The 14,866-nt window shown below is 50.7% G+C and overlaps 2 protein-coding genes across 3 annotated transcripts in view; one reads left to right on the plus strand and one right to left on the minus strand.

Moving 5' to 3' along the window:
• Window positions 1–11,580, minus strand: SPTSSB (serine palmitoyltransferase small subunit B). Of its 2 annotated transcripts, none has more exons than XM_053952346.1 (2): window positions 11,006–11,580; window positions 1–1,916 (listed from the first exon to the last, which is right to left on the minus strand). In XM_053952346.1, exon 2 carries the CDS (start codon window positions 1,892–1,894, stop codon window positions 1,652–1,654), a length of 243 nt encoding a protein of 80 aa, XP_053808321.1. In that variant the 5' UTR covers window positions 1,895–1,916; window positions 11,006–11,580; the 3' UTR covers window positions 1–1,651. The 2 variants fall into 2 exon arrangements, with proteins under 2 accessions (XP_053808321.1, XP_053808322.1); XM_053952347.1 differs by lacking the exon at window positions 11,006–11,580 and adding an exon at window positions 10,462–10,882.
• OTOL1 (otolin 1) overlaps window positions 11,227–14,866 on the plus strand; it is a 17,489-nt gene continuing 13,849 nt past the window's right edge. Inside the window, exon 1 of the mRNA XM_053951895.1 lies at window positions 11,227–11,509. Coding sequence (XP_053807870.1) covers window positions 11,227–11,509 — 283 coding nt within the window. The remainder of the gene's footprint in view (window positions 11,510–14,866) is intronic.

The following is a 14,866-nucleotide window of genomic DNA, read 5'->3' on the forward strand; positions in this document are numbered from 1 at the left end:
TCGTTTCTGAAGAATAAAATTTTATTTTTTTTTGGCTGAAAAAACTGCATACACATGTTCAGATCTGGGCAACCTTCACCACATGTCTTCGTTTCCAAACAAATTTGTGCTCTGAAGCATGCAGGACCCTACTGCAGCTTGAGAAAGAAGTTAAGAGGGTTTTTTTTTTTTTTTAAATCTAGAACTGTGCAAACATCATTTGAAAGCTATTTACATTTTGTACTCTCACTTCTACTAACAGGAGCATCAGCTGGTAGAGACGTGCAGAGTGCAGCTGTAATTTATGATTTGACACCCACGTTTGATTTGTGTAGAGTGAAAACCAAACAAACCTCCCACTGTTCCAAAACCTCCCCACAGGCAATCAAACTAATTTCTTCTTTGTGAAGGAAATCTCTTTAAGCCTTCCCTTCAGGTATTGAAATATTATTTCCACTCTGGATCCTCTTCCCCTGGTGGTGATTTGCACTTTGCTGCCTTGGTGAGTGGGAGCAGCAAGAAAAGATTTTGATTTTCATCGAGAAGGCAGGAGGGCACTGAGACAGAGCAGGGCTGCTTCTTCCAGTCATCCTCACCAAACTGCAAGATGAGATGGAGAATTTTTTTCCAAAAAGAAAATATTTTAGGCTATCTGAACTCAGATGCAGGAACTTAGATGTGAAAAAAAGCTGGATTTAAGTTCATCCTCCTGTTGCCTTCTCTTCCAAGTTCCTCTCCCATCCATTGAAGCCTGGAAGTCACCAACCAGCCAGACGCCAGCACTCCAATCCTGCTGGAGATCCTCATTTTTTATCTCCTCTAACCTGGCCCCTGGACTGTGTTGGTAGAACTTTGGGTGTGAGGAGCCACCAAACAGCCTCTGCCAGAGTGGTTGGATGCAGTTCATTTCCAAAGAAATGAAAAACGTTACGAATTAGAAGAATTTTTAATGGAAATTACAAGTCTAGGAAAGATTTCCTCCTGGGGTAACACCTTTATGCATTCATTGTTCCCGGCTCCACTAGGAAAGGAGAATGGCTGAGCAAGAATTAAAGAGGAAATCGGGTTTGATTCCACTGTTCATTGTTAAATGTGCTTTTTGGCATTTGAAACAATCTTTAAATGCAGGCTAAAAGCATCTATTTAGAGAAAATAGAATGATAAGAAAGTGTCCAAGGCTTTACAGAGGGATTCTGTTATTTTGGGGTTTAAGGATGTTCCAAGCAGATCAGTCCATTGGGAATTCAGCAGATTTCCCTGCTGGAAAAGCTCCCAGTGTGCCATTTTCTTCTACCCTTGTGCTGCCTAAAATGCCAGAACAAAGAGGCTGGGCCACATCACACCCCTCCAGTCTGGTGTTCACAGTGAGTTTGGGGCAGCAGAACTTTGCTGTCCCTCAAAGCAACAAATCCTAAACTGGCACTGGGGAAGAGCGTGGCTGAGCAAGAATGAAATAGGAAATGGGGTTTGCTGCCGGAGGTGGGAGCTGCGTGGATCCTGTGCCATTCCAGGGGCTGTGTGCCATTCCCAGAGCGTTTATGGAAGAGGGGCCGTGCTCGCTGCCTCGCTCCGCTCTCCAGCCCCGGAGGGAGAAGCAAGCAGGGCTTTCCCAGGAGCCAAACTTCAGCAGGGCCACCATTCCACAGAGCTGCTGGGCCCTGCTGCGCCCGGCTCAGTTCAGCACGGCGCTCTCGGGCTGGGGCCCGAAAATCTGGGAGAAGAATTGCAAGGCCAGGCGGACGTGGATGGGCACGAAGACGTAGGCTGTGTACACCACCATGGCCAGCACGGTGACGGTGATGGTGTGGAACATGGACTGCTCCCAGGGCTCCAGCACGTAGCTGCACGTCACCAGCTGGTACTGGTAGTACAGCCAGTACAGGTAGTCCTTCACCCTCTTCACGTCCATCTTCATCTCCAGCGGGGTTGGAGAGCACCTGGAATGACAGGGAAATGGGGATCACAGCTGGGGTGTCCCGTGGAAGCGCTGCACAAACCCGTTTTCCGAGGTGTGGGTGCCACCAGCTCCCCTGGACCAAAGGGAGCTCGTGGGTTCTGCAGCTGCTGGGCATTCCCACTTCCCAGAAGAGCTGTGGCTGATCCATCCCTGGAAGTGTCCAAGGCCAGGTTGGAGCAAGCTGGGATACTGGAAGGTGTCCCTGCCCATGGTAGGTGTGGGACTGGACGATTAAACTCCCTTCCAACCCAAACCTTCCTGTGATTCTATCAATTTTCACATTCCCAGTGGGTTTTCCTATTCATTCCCTGTGGAGATCAGGGAAATAGGCATTTAAAAAGAAAGGTTTTGGGCCAGCTTCCAGAAATGTTCCATAAATTCCAGAAATGTTCAATAAATTCCAGCTATGCCCCGGAATAAAGATAAGATTAAAACAGTTGCCCTGTAAAAACTCCTCTGCTTACTTTTTGATAATCATTTTTATTGCTCTGCAATTGTTGGGAATAAAGAAAAGCCAAGTTACGAAAGAGAGAGGGAGAAAAAAGTAATCTCTGATTGCAGAAGGATTTTTTTGCAGCTCATTCCAAAGAAATGAAAAATGTTACAGATTAAAAGAATATTTAATGGAAATTACAAGTCTAGGAAAGATTTCCTCCTGGGGTAACACCTTTATGCATTCATTGTTCCCGGCTCCACTAGGAAAGGAGAATGGCTGAGCAAGAATTAAAGAGGAAATCGGGTTTGATTCCACTGTTCATTGTTAAATGTGCTTTTTGGCATTTGAAACAATCTTTAAATGCAGGCTAAAAGCATCTATTTAGAGAAAATAGAATGATAAGAAAGTGTCCAAGGCTTTACAGAGGGATTCTGTTATTTTGGGGTTTAAGGATGTTCCAAGCAGATCAGTCCATTGGGAATTCAGCAGATTTCCCTGCTGGAAAAGCTCCCAGTGTGCCATTTTCTTCTACCCTTGTGCTGCCTAAAATGCCAGAACAAAGAGGCTGGGCCACATCACACCCCTCCAGTCTGGTGTTCACAGTGAGTTTGGGGCAGCAGAACTTTGCTGTCCCTCAAAGCAGCAAATCCTAAATTGGCACTGGGGAAATTTGCAGCCTGGGATTAAAATAAGGATGGGGCCACTGATACAGTCCAAAAATATTCCAATATTCAGTGTTTTCCTGCTCTGTTCTGGGGTGATGTGGGATTTACCAAGGGGAAGTTTTCTCCACGAATTCTCCCAAAGCATTTCCTTCACTTCCATCTTCCTGTATTTCCTAGAAAGTTCCACAGTGCTTCTGGGGGACAGATCAACATTTTAAATGCAGCAGTGGCTGTCTGTGACCAGCTTTTCTTGCAGGGGTTCAGGCTGGGGAGGAAGGCACCGCTGCTCTCTGGCCAGGCATGAATGGAAGCTGATTCCTTTCAGATCATTTATTGGAAGGCAGAACTCCAGAGAGAGAGGCCTTAAAGCCTTGGAAATATTGCAGAGCCTTCAATGAAAGTGGCCCAGATGGCAAAGTGGGACTCCCTGCGAGCCAAAAGTGTCTCTGTTCAGAATTTCTGCAAAAAGAGCAGCGTTTTCCACTGAGGGGGTGAAGCCCTTTCCTGTACGGTGGGGAGGAGGAGGAGGAGGAGGAGGAGGAGGAGGAGGAGGAGAAGGAGAAGGAGAAGGAGAAGGAGAAGGAGAAGGAGAAGGAGAAGGAGAAGAGAAGGAGAAGGAGAAGGAGAAGGAGGAGGAGAAGGAGGAGGAGGAGGAGGAGGAGGAGGAGGAGGAGGAGGAGAAGGAGAAGGAGAAGGAGAAGGAGAAGGAGAAGGAGAAGGAGAAGGAGAAGGAGAAGGAGAAGGAGAAGGAGAAGGAGAAGGAGAAGGAGGAGGAGAAGGAGGAGGAGGAGGAGGAGGAGGAGGAGGAGGAGGAGGAGAAGGAGAAGGAGAAGGAGAAGGAGAAGGAGAAGGAGAAGGAGAAGGAGAAGGAGAAGGAGAAGGAGAAGGAGAAGGAGGAGGAGAAGGAGGAGGAGGAGGAGGAGGAGGAGAGGAGGAGGAGGAGAAGGAGAAGGAGAAGGAGAAGGAGAAGGAGAAGGAGAAGGAGAAGGAGAAGGAGAAGGAGAAGGAGAAGGAGAAGGAGAAGGAGAAGGAGAAGGAGAAGGAGAAGGAGAAAGAGGAGGAGGAGGAGGAGGAGGAGGAGGAGGAGGAGGAGGAGGAGGAGGAGGAGGAGGAGGAGGAGGAGGATAAGGCCCCCCTCACACTCCCAGGATGATGGGATTTACACTGGGGTTAGGGCTGTGCTGGTTAAACTCATCCCTTCCGTGGGTCAATCCCTGCTGATCCCAGAGAAGCTGCAAGGCTGGAGCACTGCTGGGGTGTCTGAGTGACCAGAGCTGCTCACACTCCTGTGCATCTCCATCCAGAGCTGGTTAAGGACAGCCACAGGCAGGGAGAACATCCCCAAGGCTGATTTTAGACATTCCAGGCTGCAGCCTCACCATTACCCCGTGGAGAGCCACATGAATAAAGGATGAGGCAGTTAAAATGATGAGCGGCCCTTTGGATTTAACCAAAGCCCTTGGCACCTTTTTTCCAGCCTGGGGATTGCATTTCCCTGCAGCCCCAGCACAGCCTGGCTTCCTTTGGTTCTCGCAGCTCCCAGGGCACGGCAGTAATTCCATCCCCAGGCACTCTGGAATTCCAGGAGGAACACGAGCTGCCTTCGTGCTCTGTGGTCTCCTAATGAATGCTGGAGGTTGGGATAAGTAAAAGGCAAAAGCAAATTACAGTCTGTGCCCTCACCACTGACACACTCTCCCTGCACTTCGTGCAGCCCGAGAGCAGGGAGCTGTGCAGGGAAAACACAACTCCAGCTGCATGATTGATAAAGGAAAACACAGGAGGGAAAGGGGAAAAAAGCCATTTTAAAGCAGCTGCTGAGGCAATGAGAGACAAGGCTCCCCTGTGGCACGGTCACCCCGATCCCTTGGGGAAGGGACAATTTGAATCCCTCTGGGCCCGTTATGAGGAATAAGGAGCAGCCCCAAACCCCACACCTCCAGAGGTCTGTGGCAGCTTTACCACCCAAATCAATTGTAGCAGCAATCAAAGGGAATAGCTGATTACAAGGCAAACTTTGGAGGCTGAAAATCTGTATTTTAAACAGGATTCGTCCTAGAGAGTCTTCACTTCCATGTCTGTGTTTTATTCTATTCCAGCACTCCCACTTGAGAGGACCCTGAGTTGTTCACTCATCAGTTCCCACTATTCCAGAGCAGGAGATAATTTGTTCTTATGCAATTTTAACTCAACATTCATTTGTCTACAAATTTGGATTGAAACATTCAGTGCCTTCCTCTTTAGAGGCCACGGGACTGTTACAGCCAGCTATGAGTGAAATGAAGAGAATTCAGCTCCTGTTAGGCAATATTCAGATTATTTTCAGCACTTGCAGCTCCAAGAGAAACCTGTAAAGCAGCTTTTAGTGTTTTAAGTGGCTGCCTGATTTTCTTGCTTGTTGACACATGTCTCTGATTAGGGCAGCTGAAAAGATAACTCATCATCCAAATATCAAGGTTTCATTTCAGAGCATGCCTAATCTCCCAAATCTCTTTATTAATGACCTTATCTTCCAGAGTCAGAGCTAGTTGGGAGTTAGAAGATGCCAGTGTTAGGTCCTTTAATATGTAATTTCTGCTTTGAGCAGCTGGGATTTTGGGGAATTTTGGTCACATTTTCAATCTGCAGCTCTGACCCGTGGCCGGACAGCTCCTGCTGGGAAATTCCTGTGGAAAGAAACATTCTTGCAGGGGAACTGGGAGAGACTGGTTTCCAAAGAATGCTTGAAAAACACTTGATGCCCTCAGCAGGAGGGGTTGGCTGGGTTATACATCCAGGGAAAAAGGGTTTCCAACATATATTCAGGAAAAGTTCATCTGGAGTGGGGAAAAACAAAGCCTGGAGCTGGAAATGGCCCCATGATCATTCAACAGGTGATCTCCGCTGCTTTAAATGGAAAGTAGGGACGAGATGAGAAATAAAAGCAGCAAACAATCAATCCATCCCCAAAATACAAATATTTAATTGGCTAAAAACTGCCATTTGCTGAATAATTGCTGGGATAGCCCAGCAGCAAGAGTGGATGGGGTTTGCAGCATCCTGAGGGAATCTCTTGTGCTGGAACTTAAATAAAATCCTTCCAGGAGTCCCTGAGGGGGTTCCAGTCCCACCAGCCCCGAGCACCCACATGTAGGCAGGTGCAAGCAGGCAAGGTGCCAGGCTGCATTTAAAGTTGTCTGATCTGCAAATGATTTCAGATATTAGGAGCTAAATGGGCAATCACCTCCTTGGGATTGAAACAGAAATTCGATCTGCAAGTTATTGCTGTGGAACTGCTCTCATTTGGAACTTCCCTGTGTTCAGTGGGTTTGTCCTGCTGAATATCCTGATTTATCCAAGGCACCATCTTGTCCCTCTTCATGCTGACATAATTCTGGGATGAACCCAGTGATTTTATGCAGGGCGACACCTCCAAGTGCAAGCAGAACCAGGAAGGGATTCCCAATCCCATTCCCAATCCCATTCCCAATCCCATTCCCAATCCCATTCCATTTCTGTTCATGTTTTATTCAGTGAGCACCAAGCACAGTGCACAAGGAGTGAAATGATGAGTGGTTGGGCAGAAACTGAGGTGAGGCGGCAGATTCCAGGGAATTCCACGTCCCAGAATTTCCTGGGAACACCACCTCAACCTGTTCCAGGGCATCCAAATCCCAGAATTTCCTGGGAACACCACCTCAGCCTGTTCCAGGGAATCCAAATCCCAGAATTTCCTGGGAACAACACCTCAGACTGTTCTGGGAAATCCAAATCCCAGAATTTCCTGAGAACAACACCTCAGCTCGTTCTGGGAAATCCAAATCCCAGAATTTCCTGGGAACAACACCTCAGCTTTAACCTCCAGCTTGTCCTCCCAGGGAGGAAATCCCAGGAATGAGAAGAGCAGCAACAATCCCAGCACAGCTCCCACTGCAGACCTCAAAAACCACCTTGACCAGCAGATTTGGATAAATAACCCTCCCTGGAATCCTGGAGTGCACAGCAGAGCCTGTGGGCTTTGCTGGAAAAAATAAATATTGTCACCCTGTTCTTTTTGAGAGTTTTAAAGTTCTTCTAAAAGTTCCTATGCCTTCTGATATTTACATATTTCAACTGAGTTTTCTCACACATGTTCATGTAAATAATGATTGTTTTACATTCTTCTTTGTAGGTAGAGAAAATTAATAGACTGTTGGTTTGACCAGTGTGGTTGGAGAGGTGGCAGTTTCACCCTCCAATCCACTGTCACTTTTGCTATTGTATATATAGTAGAGTCAGGAAATAAAATTTGCTTTTTTGGGTTCTTTTTCTTTCCTTTTACATCTAGCCTGCTTCTGTGAGTTATTTCGTGTCGCAGTGTGACAATATGTATCTTCCAGGAGTGGAAGGGGAAAGGCTGAAAGACCAGGCTACACCTCAAAATCCACCTTGTCTTGCAGATTTGGATAAATAACCCTCCCTGGAATTCTGGAGTGCACAGCAGAGTGAAGCAATCCTGGTTTCTCTCCCTCAGCACCCTTGGCCATCCATTAGAGAGCTGCAGGAAATGCAAATCCCTTCCATATGTCCTGTGCAACGCCAGGATGAGGGTCTGAGCTGGGGAAACGTTGGTGCTGCACGTGACTCAGCCATTCTGCACGTGGGTGAGCACGGCCTGGCTGAGCCTGTGGGGTTTGCTGGAAAAAAAAAAAAAATCTTCCAGGAGTGGAAGGGGAAAGGCAGAAAGAGCAACGGCGTTTTCAGCCCTGTTTCTGTTTCACCTGGCTCAGGAGAGTGAATTCCAGCATCTTCCTAATGTTCAACCCCAGCTTCCTTCCTGCTGGCCTCAGCGGCAGCACGCAGGTGCTATTTTGGTTCTTTCAAATGTCACATAAGGCACAAAAAGCCCAGGAGATTTCTCTGTCCAGGAAGACTTCCTGTTACCCCTGGGAACCTCAACCCCCTCCTCGAGTGGCAGTGCCACACCTGCACAAAGTCTGAGCCGACTTCCTCGTCTCCACCTGGACCCTGATCTGTGTGTGCTCCTCCTGCTGCAATTCTGGGCTCCCAAACTGGGCTTTGGTGCTGGAATTCAGCTGCTTCTCTGCCTGGAGCACAGGAATTCTGGAGCAGAGGATTCCTGTCAGCCTGCACGGGACGACAGCCAGAGCGCTGCCGAATTTTCTCCTTCAGCTGAGTTCAGTGCACAGATGGGGTTTATGATGACCTACAACCACGTGGAAAACTCCTTTCAAATGAGATCCACGGATTTTTGACCCTCAGGAAAGCAGAGGTTGCTCTGCAGCACCCACAGGGATCTCCTTTGAGCGAAGCTTCTCACCATTCAATACCAGCCCAGCGGTTGGAAGCAGTTAAGTTTGGGCTGATTTCATGCCTTACCTGCTCCCTGACAGGCTGCTCCCAGCAAAGGCACAGCTCTAAATACCTCAGCTGCCCCTGACTTTGCAGCCTGGCTGATTTATCAGTGCCCAATCCCCTCCTTACTCAGGAACAGGGAAAGGAGAAGCTGCAGCTTCTCTGTAACAACATTCCTGGAGCAGCTCTGTCCCATTTTCTTCCAAGGCTGAATTAATTTTTCAACAATTTTCCTGTTCTTCCCTCCCCTGAAGTTTCCTCAGTTGTTTCCTTACATAACCAGCTGCTCCTTGCAGTTTAGGCACAGATCCTTTCCTTTCCAGCTTTCCTGGGCTGGGCTCTGGGCTGTCCCCCTGTGCCAGGATTTGTACCTTGGGGCAGAACAGGTGAGCGGCTCTGCCAGAGAAGATGGGAAAATGGCAAATAGAATCCCAGGGAAAGGGAAACCTTCCCCTCTATTTTGAGTGAAAGTATAATTTAGGAACGTGGTTTGGAACAGAACTATTCCCAACCAAAACCTCAATTCTGGGACTAGAGACCAGCACCAGGTTGAAATTACAAACACTTAAAAATTGAGAGTTCGTAAAGAACTGTACCAGGAATATCTCAGAGGGGTTTTGCATTTGCTCCTGGTGACAATCCTCAGTTCCTTGTGAGATTTGGGACATCATCTACATCCTTCAAAGGCTTCCAAGTTCAGGAGGTTGTGTAAACACATCAATCTACCAGCACAATAACTGAGATGTCTGGGCTCTAAAATTAGATTTACTTTCAGTTGTAGCCCTTATTTTATTCAGACTTCTTTGCTTTGCTCTGAGTCATTTCTGAGGCAGCTGAAAGTAACAGCTTGGGTGGTGTGCAACGTGAGGAGGTGAATATTGTCACAGCTATGACAGGTATTAGTGGAAAATGAGACCAAACTCTTGTGCAAGTGCATCTCCCCTGAGATCTCATCAAAGGAAGCAGAGTTGCACCACTCCAGTCGCTGCTCTGAGAGAGGAAAAGCAGAAATGGACTGAGGTTCTTGCAACAGATAAGAAATAAAAGGGGAGATGCACTTTTTTTTTCAGATTTAACCCCATCTATGCCGTGAGGAACAGCTTCCTTTGCAGGCACTTCCTCGCTGTGAGCAGACAGGTTTGGACACACAAAGCTGTTGATATCCATAAAACAAATGAAAAGCTCCATAAAATGTGGCTTGGCAGGACCCAGAGCAGAGCCCTGGCTGCCTGCCAGCCAGCTGGAGCTCTGTGTCCTGGTGCTGTGGGTGCTTTTTGGGCACAGAGGGGTGGCACAAGCATTGCCATGGGCCCAGGCTGCTCCCCAGGGAGCGTTTCAGCATCTCCCATTCCAGCTGGAATCTTGGAATAACGTCCATGCTCCAAGCACAGCTTCCCTGCTTCTCCCCACTAAACCTGCACCAGAAATCACTCCAAGCACTCATGGAATTGCAGTTATTTGTACCATACTCGTGATATTTGTCAGAGAAAGAAAGCCCAGCAATTCCTAAAGCATTAAAATCCACATTAAAACCCCCCAAAGAGCCTTGTGCTGACTAAGCAGAGCCTAAGCATTTATTGCAGGGATTCTCCTCCATTATTATCCAGGGTTTATCCAACAGGGAAGGCACCTGCTTCCCACTGAAGGCAGCCACCAGCAACTCTTAGAAAACCGGAGAGGAAAAATCCGCCAGCGTTGAGCATTCCCAGCACAGCGGTGTGAGCAGCACAGCCACCTTCCCTCCTCCATCCCCCCCCGCCCAGCGCGACCCTCCCACTCCTGGCTGTCTGACTCGTTTTATAGGGAATCCCTACGGCAAACCATCTTCCTGCCGCCTGGGAATAAATCCCCGACTGCAGGGCTGCAGCAACAAGTCACAGAATCACGGCATGGTCTGGCTTGGAAGGGACCTTAAGGCTCATCTCATTGCACCCCTGCCGCGGGCAGGGACGCCCCAAACCGCGGAGCCCTCGCTGGGGGCTGCAGGTGCGGCAGGAGCGCCACCGGCTCCCCTGAGGGAGGCGCAGCGCGGCAGCCCCGGGGGTTCTGCGGCCGCCAGCCCCGCTCCCGGGCCTCCCCCCGCTCCTTACCGAGCCGCCGGGGACTCGCCGTGGCAGCGGCCGCGCTCGCCAAGGTCACCGGCCCCTGGCTGGGGGATGCTCCGGGACGCGCCTCCGCCGCGGTGCCCTTGGGCGAGCCGAGCTGAGCGGGGAATGAGCGCCGGCACCGGGAGCGCCGGGATGCGGGAATGCCGGGATGCAGAACACCGGGATGCAGCGCACCGGGCTGCGGGAACACCGGGCTGCGGGAACACCGGGATGCAGCGCACCGGGATGCAGGAACAGCGGGATGCAGCACACCGGGATGCAGCACACCGGGATGCAGCACACCGGGACGCAGCACACCGGGCTGCAGGAACAGCGGGACGCAGCACACCGGGCTGCAGGAACAGCGGGATGCAGCACACCGGGATGCAGCACACCGGGACGCAGCGCACCGCGGCCCCGCGCCTCCCTCACCTCCTCTCCGCGCACCGCAGATCCCCAGCCCGGCGCTGCCCGCGCTTAAATCCCCACCTTTCCCCCTCCCTCCCTCCCTCCCTCCCTCCTCCTTCCCTCCTCCCCCGTTCCTCACCTCCCGCCCGCTCTCTCCGCGGCCGGGGCCCGGGCCGGTCCCTCCGCCCCGCCCGCTGCCGCAGCCGCTGCGCTCGGGCTTGCGGCGCCGGGGAGCGGGGGAGGAGGAGCGGCGGAGCCGGGCCCGGGGAAACCCGTGGGATGGAGCCGGCTGGCACCTCCGGGACGCCAGCTGTTTCCCTGGAGCGCCGTGTTTCCCTGGCTTTTCCCGGCGCTGGCGTCATGCGCTCGGCGGCCGCGCTGCGGGATGCGCCGGAGCTGCCCCGCGCACAGCGGCTTCTTATCGCAGCCCTCTGTCGCGACAGACACCCTTCACACCGCACCCTCCATCGCGACAGACAGCCCTGCAGCGCGGTTCTCCTGCCAAGGGCGCCGGCAGGTGCCTGCGAGCATCCCGGCTCCAAGGGGATGAGTGGGAAGGAGCTGGAGCTGCAGCGCGGTGCTCCAGCGGGAGGAGAGGGGATTTGGGATGATTTCACATCGATCAGGTACCCGCAGGTGTCAGGTGAGGGGTTTGCAGAAAGGACAGACAGGGATGGACAGGCGTGCACGAGATTTAATCTGAAATGCCGTGGAATACAGCACGACAATCACGAGGCTCACCTTTGTGTAGTTTATTCTGTTCCAGAGATAAAAAAAGCTTAATGTAGTGTCCTGCTCTCTCCCAAACATCTACTTTAGAACATGACTGCAGTTTAAGTGAGAAATAAAAGTGTCAGAAATGCTTTTCGCCCCATTTTCCCCTGGAGCAGCCGGATTCCGGGCACATCTCCCTCACTGAACAAAGTGTCGCTGTTCTGGCACCCACCGGTGCCTTCCGACCACAAAGGAATGCAAACCGTTTCAGGGCCAGATCTGACAGCCGGGGTTAAAGCTGTTCTTTTCCTGTTTGAACACATTTTAACGATGCTTTAAAGCTGCTCTTTCCACGGCGAACACCTTTAAAAGGCGCTTGCACAAACAGGGCTGCGCAGGTGACAAAGGGGCCATCAGGATGTGACATTCCCAGCCCAACAGTGCCTCTTTCAGCCGCTGCTATTTTTATGGATGTTGACTGTGGAACTGATGCTTGCTTAGCCTTTGATATTAAAATATTCACGTTCAAAGGCTTTGTTTAAAATTTACAAGATGGTTGTGCCCCCTTCTAGCCCGGAGCAGAGCTCTGCCTGTCCTGGAGCTCTGTGTTGTGTCTGGGGTGGTGAAATCCCTGAGTGGGCAGAGCTTGAAATGGCCAGAGTGGTTTTGCCAGCGATGGGTGGGTGGGTGTCACCCAATCCCCTAAAAATCCTGGCAAAAGCATTTTGGGTTATCAGGGCACTTGTGCAGGCTGCCCTGGAGCAGAGGCTGGGCAGAGTCACAGAATAAAGCAGGGATTGATTCCAAGGATCTCCTCCATGGATCCACCTTGGGCAGCACCAGAGCCCAGCCAGGGCTGCAGCCAAGAGGAACCAAAATGGTCCCAAAATGCACGAGCGCTCCCGGGGGCTCTCACTGGGATCAGCTCTGCTCCATTTGCACCTTGCAGTTCATTGTCCCATTCCAGCTTTAGCCCAGGCACTCCCATCCTGCTTGTTTTTCTCTCTCCAGCCCACGCTGTTTGTGCTCCTGGGCTGAGATTTGGATCATTTGTCCTTGGTGCCCAGCTGGAGCAGGAATTGTTTTGTCTCCCTGCTCTGTGCAGAGAGCTCACCATCCCATAATATGAATCCCAGACCCACACACTAAAGCAGCACAGAATCTGAGAAATAGAAAAGCTAAAACCTGAGGCATCAGCTCCACACAGCAGTTTAATTTAGGGTATTTATTCCAGGGGCTGAACTTTCCAGAGAGGAGTTTACAAAAAACCGTCCCAGAGTCTCATGCATCGCTTCTGATGGGCACAATTCCTGAAGCTTGGAATCCTTTAGGTTGGAAAAGATCTCCAAGATCATTGAGTCCAAGTGTCCCCAAAGCCACCACTGAAGCCTGTCCCCAGATGTCACATCCCCACAGCTTTTAAATCCCTCCAGGGATGGGGACTTCACCAGTCCCTGGAGGTCCCCAAGACCAGGGGACTTGGGCAGCAGTGCCAGGGCTGGACAGCCCTTGCCAGGAAGGAATTCTTCTCAAAACCCACCCTGAGCCTGCCCTGAGGCCGTTCCCTCTCCTCCTGTCCCTGTTCCCTGGGATAAGATCCCAAATCCCCCCGGCTGTCCCCTCCTGTCAGGAGCTGTGCAGAGCCACAGGTTCCCCCTGATCCCCCTTTTCTCCAGGCTCAGCCCCTTCCCAGCTCCCTCAGCCCCTCCTGGGGCTCCATTCCCTTCACCCCCAGGTGAACTCAGGAGTGGCTGCAGAGGAGGGTTCAGTGCTGTATAAATGCCTCGGTTTGCCTTTGACACACTCTGGCTTATCAAATGGAGAAGGATTTGCCTCACAATGCATTTCAGATTTGCTGATAATCGAGTTTTGTTTGCCTTGAGACAAGACAGGGCAGAGGGGCCCTGCCAGGCCCTGCTGGTGTTTCCAGAGGGAAGAACCTCCCGAGTCAGGGGTGCCTGAATTCAGGATGAACAGCTCTGTTCTGAGAAGTAGGACAGGGTTTAATGGAAAGGAGGCTGTGGTTTGATTTATCAGGCCCTGCTGCTGAGGGAGGCGAGGCTCTGCTTCCTCCTGAGCTTCCTGCTCCTGCTGCTTCTTTCCCTGACTCAGGAGAAGCCTCTGGCTTGTCACTTGCAAGGAATGAACAGCAAATTAACTAAAGATGACCAAAAAGTGAACAAAAAAAACAAAAAAAAAAAACAAAAAAAAAAAAAAAAAAAAGGAGGGGGGGAAATGAGAATTAACTCTTGAATTAACTTTTCTATTAGAGCAGGGTTTGAAAAGGAGAGACTTCATGTGGATAAATAAATTTATTTATAAACCTAACCCTTGCTGCAGGCTGACCCTTCTGCACTGAGCAGAAAGACCTCCCAATGCTTTAAAATCAGGCCTATAAAATGAAAGATGAGGAACACAACCACAGTTAATTGCCAGCTTCCTCAGGGTTGCCATCCTCCTGCTCCAGACCTCAGCCTTCCCTAAAAACCCTGTGCTTGTCATGGTAAAAATCAGACCAAATCACCTGCATAAAGTAGATAAAAATACAGGAGTTTGTTTCCTTGTCTGCTGCTGCTCTGGAAGATCTGATCCCTTTCTGGTCTGGCCCCTGGGGATTTGTGTTAATTATTGCTGGGGATTCCAGCGTGGCTTTTTTCCTGCAGGAAATGTCCAGCTCAGCCCCTGGAGACAGGAATAAAATCCCTGCCCTGCCAGAAAGGCCAACATGGCATTGGCAGAGTCTGGGAGTGTTTCCTGAGCCTTTGGGCTCTGTCCCAGCCCTGCAGGAACACTTTACAACAGGCCAGGCTCTTCCCAGCCTGGACCACCGAGGATTTCCCAGAAGATCCAATTTCATAGAATCCCAGAATTCCAGAATGCTTTTTGGGTTGGAAGGGACCTTCAAATCATCTCATTCCACCCCTGCCATGGCAGGGACACCTTCCACTGTCCCAGGTCACTCCAAGCCTTGTCCAAGCTGGCCTTGGGCACTTCCAGGGATCCAGGGGCAGCCACAGCTGCTCTGGGGACCCTCCCCACCCTCACAGGGAGGAATTTCTCCCTAAAATCTGATCTAAACCTCCTGCCTCAGCAGACTTGAGGATGTTCCTGCAAACCCAACAAAGCAACAACCCGAACCCTTCATTCTCCAGCAGTGAGAGATCCGGATGTGCCTTTTCAGATTTTGTCTGGCTGCTGAGGCCGTCTTGATTAATGGAGAGGAAACTTCCAGGGTCAGCAGGGAAATCCGGCTGAGTTTGCAGAATATTCTGGGCTGAGGTGATGC

Source organism: Vidua chalybeata, chromosome 10 (assembly GCF_026979565.1).
Source record: "Vidua chalybeata isolate OUT-0048 chromosome 10, bVidCha1 merged haplotype, whole genome shotgun sequence".
Classification (NCBI taxonomy): domain Eukaryota; kingdom Metazoa; phylum Chordata; class Aves; order Passeriformes; family Viduidae; genus Vidua; species Vidua chalybeata.

Coding starts and splice junctions, on each gene's coding strand:
- SPTSSB (XM_053952346.1), bottom strand. CDS start 1,894: ATGAAGATGGACGTGAAGAGGGTGAAGGACTACCTGTACTGGCTGTAC.